The following is a 19,640-nucleotide window of genomic DNA, read 5'->3' as shown; positions in this document are numbered from 1 at the left end:
TTTGTCCACAAAAGATTGCCTTGTGGAGATGTTATAGAGAATATGTTGTACCTTGAATTTATTAGAAGATTGGCTGGGAAAATTGTTACTTCTAAATCATGACTGGGAGATGCTTTCCATGTCGGTGAGAAATAGTACGTCTTTCACTGTGTGTCAGTGGCTGTGGCTAGCGTTCTGATGTTAGAGCAAGGTGAGAGCTTTACTTATCCTGATTTACTGGATTTGGTTAAAGTAATTTCAGTACAATTGCTCTTTGCCAGGCACACAGAATATACGCTGCCATTCCCAGTTCTTCTGCGACTGAATCTGGAATGTTTGCTGAGTGACACATTAAGATTACTTTTCCAATAAGAAAGTTCCCTAGGGAAGGTGGTTTCAAGTTTTGTTTGAATCAGGACATTATTCTGACTTCCCACCTCATCCCCTCTTTCCCCCTGCCTCCCAGTCTCACTCATTCTGTCTGAGGCCTGAATTCTCATTTATATATTGGGAATCAGCATACATATTTTAAATATTGTACGTAGAATATATACTGTTCAGTTAAAAAAGTAGGGAGTTTATTTTGTGTTAACCTTTTTATTATCTACCTGATCTCATGTACTAATGTAGTTCTCGTGTGAAACAGTGGAAGAAGAAAAAACATACCAAAAGACACATCAATGATTCAGTGAAAGCGCATGACAGTTTTAAATGTCTAAGCAGTCAGACAAGACTTAAATGAAGTAGCTGAAAATAGTCATAAACAGAGGCAATACACAATCAAGAGAAAAAGCAATATTTCTGAAGGACTGGAATTTGAAAGAAAGAAGCCAAAAGCTTCATTAGGAAATCATTAGCTCGGGAGCGGGCAGGGCCATCTTCAGGATTTCAGAAAAAGCAGTAGCGGGAGGCTGGAAGGCAGCAGTGATGGAGAAGAACTGATACCTTACTGCCATGTGTAAAAGAAAAAAAAAATTAAAAAATTGAGAACATGGAGCACATACTTTTTTCCCCCCATTCGGGTCAGCTTTGCTGTACATAAGTGTCCTTGATTGTAGTGACTATTTGTAGTATATTTTGCAGTTTCTGTCTTCTGTGCTACTTCTAATCATTCATAAGTACAAAATAACTCACTGTTGCTCCCTGTTCCCTTAATTTAGGACTCACTAATGAGGTGTCTAGATGCAGTTGTAAGTTACATAAATACAAATATGTCTTTCATAATGGAAAAGAACAACTGCTAATGCTTTTTAGTGGACTAGTTGGACTCAGTACTTTATGAATGGAATTTTAAAACAGGATTTCCATTTAAATCTGTTTCAGAGAAAGGGAATACTATTGCTAACCAATGAGGCAAAACTTCTGTAAACATTTTTTTTTAGTCTGTATTTATAAAAGGATTTGACACACCTAAAGACTTTTCCCACTTCTAAGAAGAGAAAAATTTGAGACACTAATGGAGAAGTTTAGGATCTCTTCTTCAGTCAAGCAAGACACATTTTGTACTAAACTTTCATGCTTCTATATGAAAATATTTGATAGTAAAAAAAAAGATTTTTTTTCACAGTCCTAGTGCGTTTAATTTTTAGTACTTCAACAATAATACTCAATATGTGTAGTAGAATAGAAAGGACAATACTGCACAATCTGTCACTTAATTTCTAACCCTGATAAGTCAAGAGGTTTGTTTGGGGTTTTTTGTTTGTTTGTTTTTTTTTTTTAAGTGATAGTATTTCAGATCACACTGTGGTATAAAGAAATCACATGCCTCTGTATACAAATATAAACAGTATTACAGTAGAGAATGTGAACGTACTTAAACCATGGCAGTGTTATTAGCAGTGCTGGACAAAGAGGAAAGTATTGTTTGGTTTTCAGATGGTTTTCAAGTTTTGCAGGTTAAAACACTATTATTCATAAATTATATTTTTGTACAACTTCATTTAAAAGTTTTATTACCTCTGTAAGAGCTAATAAAATATATTCTTACTTTAAATTATGTTAATTATTGTCATTGAGTTATATGTTCACTATTATTTCATTACGTTTCTACATCTGTGGTATCTACTAGCATTTTTCTCAGAAGAGCTTCAGACTGGTGGGTGCAATAGCTCTGTCAGGACTGACAAGTGCAAGCAGTCTTTGTGAGATTTTGGGATACTTGGCGTGCTGAAAGCCTGTAAGCTGCAAGGTAACTAGCAGTGGGCACAGAGTACTTTTTCATTTATTCTTTTCTTGTGCCAGTTTGGCTGTGGAGTTAAGTTAGCAAACAGTCATAGTATGATGACGTTCACTCATTTGAGGAAACTAGGTATTTTAGTTGATGAGTTTGAAGAGAAGAAAAAAAAAAAGTTGCCCTTGAGAAAGTGACAGATGGTCCTTAAAGATCTTTTACGTAGAAGGAATTTATAGCTGCTGATTCCTTATTCATTTAATGATTGTATGATTCATTTTCATGAACAGGTTCAGAGATAAGGAGAAAGTGCGTTCAAGTACTGTGCATATCCAAGATTTCTGCATAGAATGTCTTCTGTAATCATCCATTACTTCACTGAGACAGATACTGTAAAAGTGTTGGTTTGTGTTATGGTGCTGTATTTTAACCTGTTTGGGTGGATATCCCCCTTCCCCAGCACAGGTGCACACACACAGAGAGATAAGTCCTTGGTGTGGTGAGCAGAAAGGCAGCTATTATAGGAAAATCTAGAAGTAGGTATATAATAGGATTCTTCAAAAGCTAAAAGAAGTCACTCATAATGCATGGGTGGTTTTAATGCCCTGAAGACAGTGGATTATTTTCCATGCGATTAGGCTGAAGGGAACACAAAGTAGATAAGACAAATATAAAATGTGGCAGGGAGTGAATTTAAAAAGCAATAACATTTTTTAATTGCTTACATTTCCTAGCTTTTACTTCATTTTTTTGTTGTGTTTTTTTTTTCCAGTTAATCAATTTTCAGATAAAGCAATCTGTTAATTTTAGACTGTGATGAAATTTAAGAAAAACAACAAGCAAACAGCAATAGGTCATTGTGATCCTAGTATTATAACAATTCCCAACTCATAAAATTTGATAGAAAATGAGATTTATTAAATCACATTACAGAAAGAGACAACCAAAAGGAATGCTGTTCTGCTTCTTTTTGTTGTTTTTTTTGTTTGTTTGTTTGTTTGTTTGTTTGTTTGTTTTTAGGAAAAGCTTCAATTAATCAGAACCATGTGTCAATAACAAGAAAATCTTTCCCTAAAATCACCCTGAACAGACTGTGTTCTGATCTTCCTCTTTAGAGCAGTGGCGGTAATCCTTGTTTGGAATTAAACACTGATGTCGAAAGAGGGACATGCATATTATTCAGAGAGTACTTTGCTCACTGTGTTGTCAGTAAACATTTAATAGAGAGAAGGATAGAGACTCTTTGTATTAATCAACTAACACCAAATCTTCCCACTGTGCTTGAGGCTCATTAATTTAAAAGGTGTCAAGTTTTTAACAAGATATACTTACTTGGCCTTCATCTGCAAAGAATACAAGATGTCAAGGATTTCTTTTTTATAAAATATAGCTCCACGTAGGAGCTCCATATTATGTTCCTTTAGAGACTTGATCTGAAATACGGAAATATGATGGAACAACTTTGAAGCACTTCAGTTGTGCTGATGGAAGCTGGGAACTTTCAGAGCATTGCAGGAGTCATTTGTGTCATTTATTATAATAATACACTTAGCTTGACGTTTTCAACATTGCAAACATCAGTCCAAACAATAGGCTTTTGAAGTAGCCAAATAGCTTTTTTCATGTTTACAAACGTGAAACCTAGAGCAGTGATGTTGTGATACATCCAAGTCCAGTGACTTTAAGTGATATCACCAAGTTAGCTTGCCCTGACTTTGCATCTCCTCTCCTCCCGCTTCTCCCCATGCCCTCCCTGGCTCTCCCCACCATGCCATTCGAGTCAGGCAGTGACATGGAGGTGGTACAAGAGAAATGTGTTCCCATTTCTAGGGAAAGCTGAATGCTTCTTGTGTTCTGTTATTGTACTGCAGAAGGACCAAAATTGGTCCTTTGAATTTGGTGGATTGCTGGAAGAGCATTGTTTTTTCTCTTAGTAATGGGGGATAGGAGGTGAGTCTGGGAGTATATGTATTTATCCTATCCAGGAAACATTTTCTTCTATAATAAGGTTGGGTAATGTTCCCTGACCTTCTTTTATGCTTAGTGACAGTGACACTCCCATTGGTTCCTCTTTCATGTGATGTTTTCAGGCATCTATTTCTATTTTTATCAATCAGGGAGTAGCTTCTAGGCTTATGACTTTCAGCTGAGAATAACTCATGCTACCCCACTGTGTTTGCTTTGATACAAAAGACTGCTATAATAGTTCTGTTGTATCACAGGTTTATTGTTCTGATGAACAGATGAGCGCCAACTATGCAGTAGATTGGTTAATTTGTGTTTAATAGTCATATTCTGTCTTCAGATTTTCTTGCTATGCCATCATTTCCCCCCTCACTTTACCCGGGAAGAATACTTACCGCCAAGTGTTCTGATTTCAAATGCAGTATTTTATATGGAAAATGACATGATAACAGGCATATCTGGTAATATAAGCTGTCTAATTAAATTTCACTTGCTTTTTCCAAATTAACATCTCCTATTTTAGTAGGAGTACTGTGAAATTAATTGTTGAAAACAGACCCTCCTTGCACAATTTGACTGGCTTTTGTATCTGACTTGTTACTGTCTATTATTTCTGCTGCTTCTAGAGATCATGCAGTTGTGCTGATTGATGAGTACTAATGAATTCCCAGTCAGAAGAGGTGATAATATTGCATAGATAAGGGAGACAAAAGATGTGAAGAAGGCAAAGACACCCAAAACGGAGGCAGTGGTCTTCTACTGCCTTAACACACACATCTAAAAATGTATATTTTAGTTTGTATTGATCGCAGTAAGCTCCCATTATCTTCACTGGAATCAAATAGGCAGGTATCTAAGAGACTGTTAGTCACCAAATCCTGCAGTGTGAACTAGGGGACACTGAAACTAGCAGGTCAGTTCTGTAAAGATTTTATAAAAATAATAGTAACAGAAATATCTTTTACAACAATGAACAGCGAATGTGTTGGCACAGGAAGTTGTGGAGGCACATAGGATGAAAGGGTTTAGACAAACTTGTGGGTAAACAGACATTAAGGCAAATAGAGATCTACGCTCCAATGTCCTTGAAGATATGATTGAGGGTGCTGGGAGAGTATGAGCAGGACAGGTAGTTGCTAGGCTTAGGTACTTTACTCAAGGAGTATCTCCAGCTATGATAATCAGAGACAGGACACGTAGCTAGATGGGTGGATTGAAGGACCCAGTAGGGCATTTCTTAAGTTCTTGTAAGTGTTTAATCTGCCCTTGGAGGGACCTGTCTCCCCATGGTGACTCTAAAATGAGCCAAGGGTGGGGTGACTGGTTTGGTCTTTGAAGTCTAACTTTCAGAAATATTATGAAGTTAGGCATATTAATCCCACCCCAAGAGTCTATGTGATTTTCCAAGGACCACAAAGAGCATGAGTAAGGGGAAATGTTCCTAAACTGTTACTAAATCCAGCTCTTCATGGTATCTAGGCCAGTCTCTATAGTGTCATCTTTTCTGTCAGTCTAATTGAGTAAAAGAACTCACTCATTACTGCAGCTCTGGTAGCTCTTGTTCTCTCCCCGATTTGCCTGTGAGACATCCTGCTTTAGGTAAAGCGCTTGTATAAGTCCTTTAGATGTGTCTGTTTCAGGCATACAATGCAGTAGACTGTAGCTCAGTTGCTGGTATTTGTTTGTCTTGAGGCACGCAGGTCCTGTTGCAGATGAGGAGACTTGTGTACCCTTCCGAGCATAAAAAAAATGTAAATTTATAAAATTGCAAGTTGCATTATCCAGTCTTTGTCTTTATTTTTAAAAATAAAGTTTCATTGCAAATGAACTGAATGGGCAGTGATATGACTCAGTAAAATAATTTAATTCTTTTTTTTTTTTCTATTGTAAAAATTACATTTGATATTCACTGCTTAAGCCAGTTAACACGTGTTTAAATTTTTTTTTGCAGGTCTATCTTTCCTATCCATCCTTCTTTCAGAATAGTGGTCTTAGCAGAACCACCTGTCATTGGAAGTAGTACCCAACAATGGCTGGGTCCAGAGTTTCTGACGCTGTTTCTTTTTCATAATATTCGATCTTTAAGCAAGAGTGAAGAAATTCAAGTTATTAAAGAAATGGTAACTACGTTCAGTATTTTAGGCACTTATTGACTGTAGCTTACTAAACATGATTATTTACTACATAACAAATATTTTGCTATTGCAGTGTAGCATAAATGTCTTCATTTTCAAAGCTTATCAAAGCAGCATATCTGCTTATCTTTTAATGGTGTTGATATAAATTAGCATTCTTATTGCGATATTAAATGATGCTGTAATAGAAAAATGCTTCGTTAAAACTGTATTCCTTTTTGGTTGACATAAAACAACTTCAGTAACTGTAAGTTCATTGCATCTGGGTATAGCTGCATATGGAACTTGCGCATCTTGCAGTAAGATTAATACTGTTTTTCTTTTGAGCAGATTCCAAATGTACCCAGTGTTGCTGTGGAGCAGTTGTTGTCATTAACACACAAGCTTCGGGAGACAAATGATGCCACAGTGAGCCCTTTCTTTTTTTTTCTTTTTTTAAATTTACTTTCTCCTACTGTGACTGTTTGTTTTAACAAAGGCTGGGTGAAGCATGCTAAGCCATAGTGCTATTTCAAAGACTGTCTGATTGGAAAACCAGCCCCAGAAAATTATTGCTGGCAATTACTGCACCACATACTGTAAACTTTTTTGATTTATAATGTACATTTTTAGAATCTGCATAAATAAAGCTTTTAGGAAATTGACCAAATCCCAGAGAAGTCAGGAAGAACAGCACACGTTGTCAGTGGGTTTAGTACATGGCTCGCAGTGAAACATGCTAGAGGTGCCTTTTGGATAGGTATGCATATAATCGTGTGTGTCCAAATATTTTTTGATTACTTCGCTGTAGTCACTGGAACTTTGATGGGTGAAATTATTCGGGCTTTTTGAGCAAAGGGAAGTACCTTACCATTATAAAATGCCAATGGGCAACAGCAAAGACTAAGAAAAGGGAAAGCTCCAGAACTCCTGGCTGTGTTACTGCTACAGGCTATTCGGTTGTCAAGAAAAATAAGTTCTGCTGACATAGTAACCACAAAATTCTTTAAAAAGATACAGTCAAATCACGGTGAAAAGAAAAAGAAATTATTGCTATGACAACTAAAGCATTGGATGTTTTTAATGTAACTAAAATGTAAAACATTTTTAGCGGAATCCGGCAGTTCAGCTGGTATGCAAATGTAATCTGTTCCTAGTTTTCATGACTTTAACATGGGTAATAGTTTTTACAGTATTACCATTTAAGAAGCTGAGAGAGACTGTTGTGCTCTTCTGAGCTTAAAAAAAAAGTAGTAAAAAGGTTAACTTTTATGTATACCTTTGGGACAGTGTTGTTATTATCATCTATTTAGCTTCTTACACCTAATGTATAAATGTATGGGTTTTGACATACTTGGAGACATACCATGCCTGAACAGAGCATTACAAAAATCCTTTCCAAATATGTGGATGTCTATAGCATTGTGAAATATCTAAATGAAGTTTATGATGTTGGATGGGCAGTGAGTCACAGTACGGACTGAGGGAGGATTCTTGTAGATCAGCAGTGACATGAGACATGGGAATAGCATGCCTGTGCGGAGAGCTGAAATGTGTGCCTTAGGTATGTTAGGCTATTTATAGAGTTGCCTAAGTAAGTAAGCCTCTGCCAGAGATTATCCTGAAATATTAACCATTGTTTAAAGTGATTTTGTTAACAATAGGAAAATACCTGTGGACTATTCAGCCTGTGGGCGTTGTCTACGTCATTGTAATTGTTTGCTTGGTTTACAATAGAATCTAGAGACCACAATCAAGATCCTGTTGAATTAGATGCTTCATAGATATATATTACAAAGGCTGTCACTAACCCAATTTTGAGTTTATAGTTGTTCAATATAAAATATTAAAAAAAAACAAACAGGTAAGACAAAAGAAGAATTTTTGTTCCCTAAACTTCAACTGCTAGTTGCAAATGTTCAGAAGATGTGATACAGCTTTTCCTCTGTGGTCCTGTCCTCAATGCTTATTTACTTCAGTGCAGGATCTGATGCTGTGTATAATTCAGACTTTAAAATGCCTGTGTCCTGAGAGACTGGACTTGTCAAGGTGGTAAAATGTATGAAATACACTACCTCAGTTACTGTGCCCAGTTGCTGTTCTCCATCAGTGCAGTCCTACAGCTTGTGACTTAGGAGCATTGCTTACCTGCCAAAACGTAGTCTTCTTGGGAACCTTTCAGCTCTTTAAGATACTTTTGGAAAGAGAATATAATCTCCAAAGGCAGCAAGGGTTCTGGCTAGTGAGCAGGGATAACAAGGATACAGCGCTCACCCCTCTCCCTTGCCCATGCTTCACACACGGCTGAGTAGGTCTTGAAATAATACCTGAAATGCCATCATTTATATCACAGTGGCCATAATGCTGGGTGGCAAACTATGATGGTTCAGAAGATGCTTCACAATCTTCCATCAATGCAAGCAGGAGGAGCAGGAGTAGTAATCTTTGCAGTTAGCCCAATCAAAATCATTCTTGCTCGTTGCTCAGAGCTATGCTAAAAAGTATTATCCTTTGCTTTCTTAGCATTTGAGAACAGTTTTGTACAATTTAATAGAATGATATTTTATTTTAAATATTAAAGAATTGATGTTAAGACATTTCTCAAGCTTAAAAGTTGTTAAGCAGGGGAAAAAGGCTCAGAAATTTATCAAGTGTTGCTTTTTCTATTTTTTTCCCTGGATGGCAAATTTCAGGACTTTTCCCCAATTGAAACAGCATAATATATTAAGATAATTTTAATGCAGCTAGAAATCATTTATATGAACCAAACCAAAACATTTTGAAATTACCTAATTAAAATACTTCACTTGACCCAAGCAAAGCATGGCGTGACTTATCAGATCACACTCATTGTTGTGTGTTTCCTGCTAAAATAAGGAACCTATTTGTATTAGGTACCTTCATCCGGTAGATATAATTATAGAATGATGTCTTTCTCAGTCTTTATATCTCTCTTTAAATACACGATCACTTGTTCTGGGGTTTTATTTGTTTGTTTTTTAAATCTTGTTGTATGTATTTGAGGTCTGCCTTCCCAGGCATTGAATCATTTTTGTAACTCTTTGCTGAATCATATCCAGTTTTTAGCATTTATTTTAACATGTGGACAACAGAAAAGGACAGAGTGTTCCAGTAACGGCCCGCCCAGAAGGCGTGTGCAGAGGTGATACAATCTCCATACTGCTGCCCAATGTTGTCTTGTTTATACATCCAAGAATCCTGCCAGACCCTTTTGCCAGAGCATTCATGTGGAGCTCATGTTCAGTTTGTGAAGAGCAGACGAATTTTTAGGACATTGATCCTTTTACAGTGGCTAACCTTCTTGTTATTGTTAATATTTTTTACTGTTAGGTCTTACAAAACAAATAAAATTCAGTTATCAGCACATTTTTCTTCCTGTTGCTTATCAAGTGAAATTGTAAGGCTAATCTTTTGATGACATCATGATTTCCATGGCAGTGAGTTACTGCAACAAATAGAGAATTTCAAGCTTGCAGATTAAAAAGCACAAGCTGCTGTGGAAGGCAGAAAGCACCTATGAATTAGGAGAAAAGTTGAAATAATTCCTTTTGGATTACTTTTTCCTCCTTACTTGTTCAGTTTAAAACCCTGAGATCCAGTTCCAGAGATCAAATAATTAAACTACCTTGTATTTTTTGACAGGCACAGTCACTGGCTTCATCTTTATCTACTCGACAGCTATTGCGGATTTGTCGTCGACTGTCACAACATCCAGATGAGAGCCTTTACTATGCTGTTAATAAAGCCTGCCTTTCCAGGTAGAAGTGCTAGTTTTTGTGGAAGTTCAAGAGCTTCTTGGTCAGTTGCTAACATGCAAGATAGCATTTAACGTGTGTTAGTAGATAACACAGTTGCTGTCTTACTCCTTAAATACTGTCATTTCTTTAGAAGTATTGTCATTTCTTTAGAAGTATTTCTTTGTTATTCTCAAATCTAGGTGGTAAGTAGAAATGCCTTTATACTCTTTTCACATCTTTATGAAGATATTTCATTACATTATATAAATTAGGTCACCATTATCAGCATTACTTCACTGTCTCAAAACACTCAAAGAGGAGTTATATTGATGTCTGGTATAGCTAGATGTTTGGTGAAGGCTTGGTTTCAGCTCAAAAAGCTGTATCTGAAACAGATGTGAACATCTAAGGTGTTTTTTTTTTGTTGTTTGTTTGTTGGTGGGTTTATGGGTTGGTTTGTTGTTTTGTTTTGTTTTTTTCAAAAGAAAGCAACTTGTAATTATCAAAAGGTTTGGAAACTGAAAGGGCCCAGTTCCCGTCACCTCAGAGCTCACTCTCCAAGTGAACTGAATCAAGAGAAAAGGTATTTCTGAAAAAACATTGTTTCGATTGTAGCTGTTACTGGCAGTGGAATGAGGTCATCACATGCTTCCAGTCCTAACCCATCCTAAGTTACAACCCTGTTGCAATATTTGATAACAGGGAAGCCTTTTAAAATGAGCGTGCAGCCACAAATATAGTTCATTGCCTATGGAAGAAGCTCAGTTCCTCTCCTTAGGGATAAGTGAAATGTTGAAGTCTATTTAAGTGTGAAAGGAATAGACATTCAGGGTTTGGAGGTCCAAGTAAAGCTTATACTGATTTTAGATTACAGAAAATACTGAAAACTTTTTAATTTTAAAAAGTTCCTTAAAATACAACCTCCCCATTATTTTTCTTCATTTAGGTTTTTACCAAACCTTGCCAGATCAGCTTTACAGAAAAATCTGCAGGATTCTCGTATTGAGACAAGTCCAGATGACATGAAGAAACTAGAGGAAAAGGATTACACGTGTAAGTTTCTGCCATCTTTTGTCCTGCTCTTCATGAATGTTACTCAGAAAGTTGAGCATATAAAGGTGTGTTAATTATACTCAAAATTGAATGTCGCTTGCTCCAGTTATATCCCTTTGACTTTATTCTATCAGAATACAGTGCTGCTCTCAGTATGTTGATACTTTTGTCTTGTCTTGTCCCAGCTCATGGAATTTTGTTCTCCATCATGTTTAAGTGTTTCCCAGCCTATAAGATCCCTGGCCTCAGGTTTTCTTGGATTGTTTTGCTTTTTGGTTGTTTTGGTTTTGGGGGTTTTTGTTTTTTTTATCCCCTCTCACCACTGATAAGTACTCTTCTGTACGGTTATACTCTTGGTTTGATCTTAATATTTCTCTGTTCTGTTTTTTACCATTGCTTCTTTCTCTCCCCTGTTAAAATCAACTTTTTTCTCATTAAGACTCTTGTAAAAGTTTCCCTTCTTTTTATTTTCTTTAAATTGCTGTGGTTGTTACGTCACCTGTATTGAGCAGGTCTTTTGTTTCTTTACCTCCTCCAACTTGTACTTGTCTGCAGTAGCCTTCAGTGCTATGGATATATTTCTGCTTCTGCCATTTTTCTCACTCATGCTTTCTCATTCCTGCATGACTCCTGGTCTTCATACTAGCTGTATGTCTTTTCGTATCTTCTGTCACACAGCACATTTTGAGCAATTTGCCGTTTTCTATTTTCCATTCACTAAACTTTTCTTTTACTCCACCAGTGTTATCTCTGCTCTCATTCTTCTGTATGCTTATTCTCGGTTTTGTGATGTATTTGACTTCTGTGTTTTTACTGTTAGATCTTTGCAGTAGTAAACACATCTTTAGTTTTAATTAACATAGATTCTGTTTTTATAGATTTTATTTATGTGTGTATATAAAAATACATATGTAAATACAGATGTAGTAATGTGTGTATTATATACAGTATAATGTATATGTGCAGCCATATGTATGTGTGTATACATATATACACACATACATATGCACCCATCCATGTATTATATCTGTATTTCATTTTTTGAATATATAAAAATTATATATAAAGTAATTTGAACTCTTGACAGTTGTATGATGCTACCTCTTACAATTCTTTCTTTTATCTCAATACCTCCCTTGAATTTTCTTTATGTTTCTCTCTTTCGTGCCATAAAGATAGAACCACGTAGAATAACAGGTGAACAGCTGAAAACATCTGTCTAGAAGTTATGCTATTTTCACTTTTACACCATGCTAGATTAATAAATTAGTGGCAAAAAAAAATTTTCTGTTTTTATTGCACAATGGTATTGTTTACACTTAGTTGATATTTTCCTAAGGACAGAATTCAGATTCTTTTGATCCAAGAAATTTTTCTAATGTACTTTTTCTTTCAGAGCTGTAGTTGAAGGTAATTTCAGCAAGTGCAAATTTAACCACTTTTCACCAAAATGTTAAATATGCCCATGTTCTGACATTAACCCATTTGAACAAAAATGCAGTGCTGAAAGGGAGAATCAACAGTGGCTCTATACTGTTGTGGTGGGTTGGCCCCAGCTCTCAGCTGAGCACCCACTCACTCCCCATTGCACCCCACTCCCCAGTGGGACAGGGAGAGAGAACAGGGAGAAGGAGGGTGAGAAAACTTCTGCATTGAGGAAGTGTAGCCTCATGATATTAGTGATATTCAAATAATAAAATGAGAATATGAAATTAAACCAAGTCACAACTTCTAGTGTTTCTTTTGGTGTTTTTCCCATAAGATCACCTATTCATCATTTATTACAATAGACTTATCTGCAATTCAAATTCATGGTAATGCAACCTCTTTTTAACAGATACTCTTTCAAGCATTCTCTTTCTTGAGATAGAAGTTATTTACTGCAACCCACAGCTTTGTTAAAATTTGTAAATCACCCCCTGCAAGTGTTGGGGATCGATTGCATGTCTGCTCAGAGATGCTGTAAGTAATGCATTTGCTTGTTTCCTGAAAAATGTCTAGGTGAAATAAACAATGGGATTCTGAAGATAGGGTCTGTGACGATGCCAATTTATAACTCAACCGAGAAAATGAAAGTGCCTGATGTTTTGTTTTATGAAAATACACAAGTAAGTACAAATCTCTGGCTTCTGAGGTGCAAAAAGTTTGTTAAAGGTTCACTAATGTGCATGCTCATATATATTAAATGATGTGCTAACTGAATTTTAAGGGTGTATTTCTGAAATAGTTTCTTTAGGCTGAAAATTTTTCTCACAGGATTTGGTGCTCATTTCAGATGTGTCTTCACTATCCTTTTGTGAAGAGATCGTAACAGTCCTGTTGAACATTCAGGAAATATGATGTTACAGTGACTGAAACTGAATTTTATTTAGAATTATTTGATCAGATGTTGTGTTGAGTGACTGTTTTTGGTTTTTTTTGGCTGCTGCTGGACTCATCCACTCTTAGGGCTGTATTATCAATTCCATCCTGAGACCCTGTTTTACAGGCTTGTCACATGAAGTTATACCTGCCTTTTAGTAGAATCAACTCTGCATGTTTGAAAAGCAAGGTGAAGAGTAATTAGTTAATTAGTTATTAGTTAATTGGTTAATAATTATTTATTTCAATTAGCATAGCTTATTAATTAGTCATTAGTGTTATTAGTGTTAATTAGTTCGTGGTAATGAAGCATAAGAGTAATTAGTGAACACAATGAAAGGGAAGGGCTTGGTGACTGTGGGTTTTTTGTTTTTTATTTCCCTCCGCCCCTTTTTTAGAGGTGGGCCTACTGCAGCTTTCTTCTCATGACAGAGCACTGGAACAGGCTGCCCAGGGAGGTTGTGGAGTCCCCTTCCCTGGAGATTTTCAAGACCCGCCTGGATGCAGTCCTGAGTAATGTGCTCTGGGCAATCCTGCTTTAGCAGGAGAGTTGGACTAGATGATCTCTAGAGGTCCCTTCCAACTCTGATGATTCTGTGATTCTGTGATTCTCCACATAGCGTGGAAGCTTCAAAACTGTCAGACAAGGGTATTCTTAGCAAGACAATTACCCCCTGAGTTACCTTTAGGATATTTTACTTCTCAAAGGCAACACTGATAGTGTGATCTTGTGAAATATTTTTCTTTTTCGGGCCTTACTCTTCCTTTCCTATTTCCCCCCCCCCCCCCCCCCCCCCCCCGCCCCCTTGCTTGCAATTTCTCCACAGAAAGACTATGCTACATGAGTATCACCTACTGAAGGTGATGACAGGCCGTGCAAGGGGAACAGATGACAGTCTTCTTCATCTTCCCCACTAACATTTCATATGAGATTTTGTTCTGTGTTGCCATGTTGCCATTTCGGTAAAGTACTTAAGTTGGGTCTGTTGGAAACGAAATCCTGAGTCTTGCTAGGACTTACATTTACATTGCTTTTTCCACCTTCTTGCTTATAGCTTCAGAAATCTGTACACAACCTGTGTTCAGATATTATGCGTCTGTTTTATTTAGGCAACGTCTGTTAAAAGTACTGCAGAGAACGCACTGCTCTGTATCTGTCCCTGGTAGCTATGCACTCTGAATGCTGAAGGAAATAACAACCAAGTACCAGTCAAGATAGCTATTCCCATTTCTAAATGAACTCTACTCTTATTTTCTGTATTGCTAGTTTGTAGTTTGGTCATTCAAGTGTTGTAATGATAGTTTAGCAAAACCTGCTGGAGAACAAATTTGATTTATGAGTCCAGTGCAATACTTCCTCTCCGGTATGCAAAAACTGCAGAAATAAACCAAAACAGACAACAAAATATATCCTCAGCCTTTTCAGTACTGCACAATGTAATGAAATACATAGTTTTTTCCTCTGTGTGTTTGGTCGTGAAACATTTCTTGTTCACAAAAAGTGGTAAAGGGATGGAAATAATTTTTAAGTGATCTGCCAAATTGCCAAATGCTGCTTTCAGGCCAGGCTTTGGGGAATGTGGATTGATAAAGTTGACACAATATTGATGTGTTTACTTACAAGTCCTTTGTGTAAATAATTAATCTGAAATGTCTGCATGCATCCTAATACAATGATAATTTAGGTCCTGGTGGAAAAAAAAGGTATCAATACATAGTGTCTCTTGTGGGAAAGCTGCAGGGAAATTATAATGTATATGTGTTTGTGCAATTTAGGATAAAAAAAGAAGTCATCAGAAGGAAGTATTCATGCCTTAGCAATAAAATAAAAAATGTAATCAGTGTGTGTGGCAAAACTGACTTCCTAGAATTTATGCTGTATCTGGTCAAAGTTATTCTCATCAGTTATAAATTTCCAGTGTGTATGCAGGCCAGAAGATACAGTAATTTGCAGTGAAGTCCTCTCTTTAATTTGTATATTGAGTATTCAGTAGTCTTTTGACATGCCTGGTTAGGATTTCGTGGTATTAAGCTGTGTTTACAAGAGTTTCTTCCCCCACCCCCAGCCTCTGTTCTGGAGAGATTTGGAAACCTAAAACATCTTTCACACAGTTAGAAACCGAGCATTTGTATGCTCAGAAATTACAGGCAAGCTACTGACTATTTTTTTTTTGTTGTTTAAATCAAATATTAGAGATGAGATGACAGTGTGAAAAAATATATATGTTTATCTAAAGGCAAGCATTCATTTCTCTAAGTAGGTTGTCTGACCTACTTACAGATGACCTATTTTTACTAGATACAGTGGAGAAATATATGCGACTTTATTGTGAGTAAAGTAGTCTGCACCGCTACATTATCCTTAAATCCTTTTGATCCTTTTAAACAAATTATTTGTGAGAAGCAAGGTAAGGTTAAATGATGCACATTGTGCGTTACCTTTTATGATATTGGATATATAGAAAATACACCTCAAGTACTTTGGCTTCAATTAGGCAGTCTAATTTAGAAGCTGTAAGAAACATAATAAACACTTTTAGAGTTGAGCTTGCGTTTTCCTATCCTTATTTTCCTTAAAAAAAAAGGTTAATTAGAATGGGAAAGTGTATTTATCATTAAGTTAAACTTGGCGTTTAATCTTTAATAAAATAAATGTGTATAATTTACATATTAATGTCAGCTGCTTTTTATTCTGTCTGTTTGGTTTCTGTAAAGTTCTACCAGGATACATTTTGCTTCCTCCCGGTACAATTGCTGGAAAATTGTCATACACATATTAATGAAAGTTGCTAAGCTCTAGGTGACAAGAATTCAACTAGGCTAAAAAGAAATGCATTAGGAGTGATTACAGAGAATTAAATATATTTAGGGAAATCGGCCACCCACAATCAGTTGTAGCAGAGGAAATATATAAGGAGAGATAGTATTGGTGTTTCATTGTTTTAGTCACTGGATGGATTGGCACTGCTGTTATTGGCTGAGAGACTTTTGCTATGAAATAAATAGCTGTAAGTATAACGTTCAAAAAACTTTAGCACCAAATCCTGGAAGTAAAGTTCCTGTTGTATTACTATCATTAGTGAATGCATAAACTTGAGAGTATAAAGACAGCGGTGAAAATTGTGGTTTTTGTTTCTCTAGCACATGATGGTAATGGAAGATATGCTAAAGGATTTTCTGCTGGGAGAACATCTTCTTTTAGTTGGCAATCAGGTGAGTTAAACATCTCTTACAATGCATGGAACTAACTCATCATTTAATAATGAAATTAGGTCTTTGGTTTGCTTCATTGAAATTGCATTAATTTTCACTGCTGAGGTGTTTGACCTATTTTTGGATTCTCTATCTACTAGTGTCCATCGTTTTTATGGGCACATATCTGTGGAAAATGTAAATGCCTTAAATTTTTTTTACATTCCTATCAGAATAACAAGTCAAAACATTAATAGTTATACGTAATACCATTGCCATTAAAATCTTCAGTTAATGGTTTTGGTTATCCTTTATGGCTATGTATCAAATCTCTCCGTTAAAACCTCCACTAGGTAGATAAGGTAGATAAGAGGTGTACACATAAGTATTATCTAAATCTTATTTATTGATAGCAAAATGTTAGTTTTCTCTAAAAAATATATAGATTCACTTCATTCTTTGGCTGGTATCTTTGTTGATGGAGACTTCATTGGTGAGATCATAGTGGCTGTTGTGTTCTTTTAGTTGGTCATTGCTGTTTCATGACACCTTCTAACAGTTTATAGGTTCCCCAAGATTTGCAGATGTTCTCCAATTGGGTACATTTGAAAGTCTGCATTCTTCAGAACCATCTTAAACTATTAGTGGAACTGTTAGGCGACTTGAACAGATTTATACGCGTTGCCAGTTAGCTTTGGGGAAAAAAAAGAGAGCTTTTGTTATTATTTCTGTATGTTTGAAGTGTTCAGGAAAGTGATACTTCCCAAGCTACCAGGTTGGGTTTTCCCTCATAAAGTAATCTCCCTTTAGTTTAGCTTTCCCTTAGCAAGGGTATGATGAGTTTCTAGCAGGTGTTTCTCTTCATGTTTTGCAATGGCCTTTGGAAAAAGTCTGACACAAAACACTAATGGTCTAACCTACATGGCAAGGAATATAAAATGCTGATTGTTATTAATGTGCGTAGATTAAAATTACAGTGTACAGTTATATACAGTCTCATCTATTTAGAGTCCTTGTTAACAGCTTGAATTTACAAAGATGTTATACTTGAATCCTCTGTAAACTTTTGCTGGATGACGCCAGCTTCTCCCAAAAGGTTTAATCTATTCATAAATAGAAATGAATCTATTTCATAAATGAAGTAAGATCAATTTATTCTGTTTCATAAACGATGCTTTCTGTGCCGGCTTCCGAGTTGGTACTGAAAATGTTATATAATGCAGATTGTCTGTAGGACCTGCTGTCAGGGAATAGCAAGAGTGGGCTGCTCCACAGGGGAATGGAGGCAGAGGCAGTGTCCTTAATGACAAGGTTCATAGTCTCACAGTGTCCAAGCAAGACGAGCAGGTCTGGGGACAGCAGCCATGGTCAGACAAGTGCCCAGTGGCTTCCAGACAGGTCCACCAGACAGGTGATGGGGCAGGTCTGAGGTCAATCTAGGAAGTCAGGTCAGCAGGTCCGGGCTGCGATCAGCAAGGTACAGAGCCAGGCACAGCATTACCACAGTGTAGGATGAGAAGGAACTGAGGAAAGGGCCTGAGTGTAGATGAAGCTCCCAAGCCACAGGGGGTGGGGGGGTGGGCTGGGGGTGGGGGTGGGGGTGTCAAAGGAGACCCCAGTGAGGCAGCAGCACCACGTCAAAGCTGACCATCAACACAGGCAAGTAAAACCCTAGCTGGGGGAAGAGCTTGCAGAGCCCGGTGGTACAGTCAGGGCCCTTGACACATGCTTCCTATGTTCTACCAATTTGGCAAAAGAATTTTGAAGACTATGCAAGTACAATTTTTAGGGTGTAAGGTATTTTCCCAGCAGTGATAGACTCATCTTTAATAATTTAATGTGTGCCACATTTTCTCCAAGCTTATGAAACTCTAATTGAAGACAGTGTTAAAAGATTTAACTGAGTTGAAGTATTGGAACATACTGCTTTGGTTCTAGACATCAGCTCAGCTGAACCATTAAGTTGGAAAATCGATTTGCTGTGATTTCTCTTTGGCAAATCAGTAATACTTACAGGTTTTGGTTTTTAATTGCTAACATACTTCTGAGTACTTCCAGGTTTACTCTTTACTAATTTGTTCCACTGTTTTTATGTGTGACTAAGAAAAGGCCAGCTGGCCTTTTCTTTTTGAAATACTGTTTTTAAATTTGAGCACTGTATTTGCCATTCTGCAGTCTTTTAGGACCACACCAATCATCCTTGATTTCTCAGGGACGATCACTAGTCATTTAGAAATTGCTTGGCTAATTCCTTAAATATATTACTGTAAATTTCTGCAGTGTTTGCTGAATCCTGTTCAAGGACTTTAAAAGAAACCATATTACATCAATATGCTTTTATGCTATATGTGCAGATACCTTCCATTCGAAATAGTAGAGTTTTCATCCTCATTTTGTAAAGCAAATGATTAAAAACCAGTTCTTGCTGTTCAGTTACTTTAACAGTTCAGTCTGTAATAAGAAGGTAGGGTTTTTTGATTGCTTGATACATATATCGGTGTGGACCCGTGTTCCTCATTGGGAAGAAATAGATAATGTTTTTGCATGGAGATATGAAGTGCTGTTTTGAGTTCCTTTCTGTTGTACTTGTTGGTGAATGAGTGAATCGTGGAAATTCAGTGTAAATAACTGGCAATTCAAATACTCTGAACTTGGGTATTCCAAAATACATGACTAACATCCCTTTGAATGCTTGTGTCATTTCCTAGATATTTGAATGAGTTGGCATATGCCTTAGAACATAATTAGGTCCATCAAAGTGATGTCTATGTAAGCGAGTATCTCTGTTCAAGTGTGGTTCAATGCGCAAGGCTTGACCTGTAGTCTTTCTTTTAGAGGCTGGATTTGGGTTTGCTTGGTTGATTGAATGTGGTTTTCCTCTTTTGCTTCTTTTGTTTTCATAACACATGTACACACACAAAATTCCTATTGGCTTAAGACCTCTATCTTTGTTTCAAACTCTGTAGATGTAGTCTCTTTTGCATATTGTTTTTAGTTAACAGCTGCCTGATGAGAGTCCTTTTATCAAGATTGTTTTCAAGATAT

The 19,640-nt window shown here is 36.7% G+C and overlaps 1 protein-coding gene across 1 annotated transcript in view; it reads left to right on the top strand.

Annotated features, from left to right (window-relative positions):
• The window catches only part of VWA8 (von Willebrand factor A domain containing 8), a gene marked incomplete at its 5' end in the record, with an annotated part of 200,290 nt that overhangs the window by 60,611 nt on the left and 120,039 nt on the right, over window positions 1-19,640 (top strand). Inside the window, 6 exons of the mRNA XM_082496817.1 lie at window positions 6,069-6,237; window positions 6,583-6,660; window positions 9,895-10,010; window positions 10,936-11,042; window positions 13,044-13,150; window positions 16,545-16,616. Of these exons, the coding sequence (XP_082352943.1) occupies window positions 6,069-6,237; window positions 6,583-6,660; window positions 9,895-10,010; window positions 10,936-11,042; window positions 13,044-13,150; window positions 16,545-16,616 (649 nt within the window). The remainder of the gene's footprint in view (window positions 1-6,068; window positions 6,238-6,582; window positions 6,661-9,894; window positions 10,011-10,935; window positions 11,043-13,043; window positions 13,151-16,544; window positions 16,617-19,640) is intronic.

This window comes from Vanellus vanellus, assembly GCF_965231255.1.
Source record: "Vanellus vanellus genome assembly, chromosome: 1".
In the NCBI taxonomy this organism is placed as follows: domain Eukaryota; kingdom Metazoa; phylum Chordata; class Aves; order Charadriiformes; family Charadriidae; genus Vanellus; species Vanellus vanellus.
The sequence above is the reverse complement of the archived record's forward strand: the minus strand, read 5'-3'. Positions and strand labels throughout refer to the sequence as shown.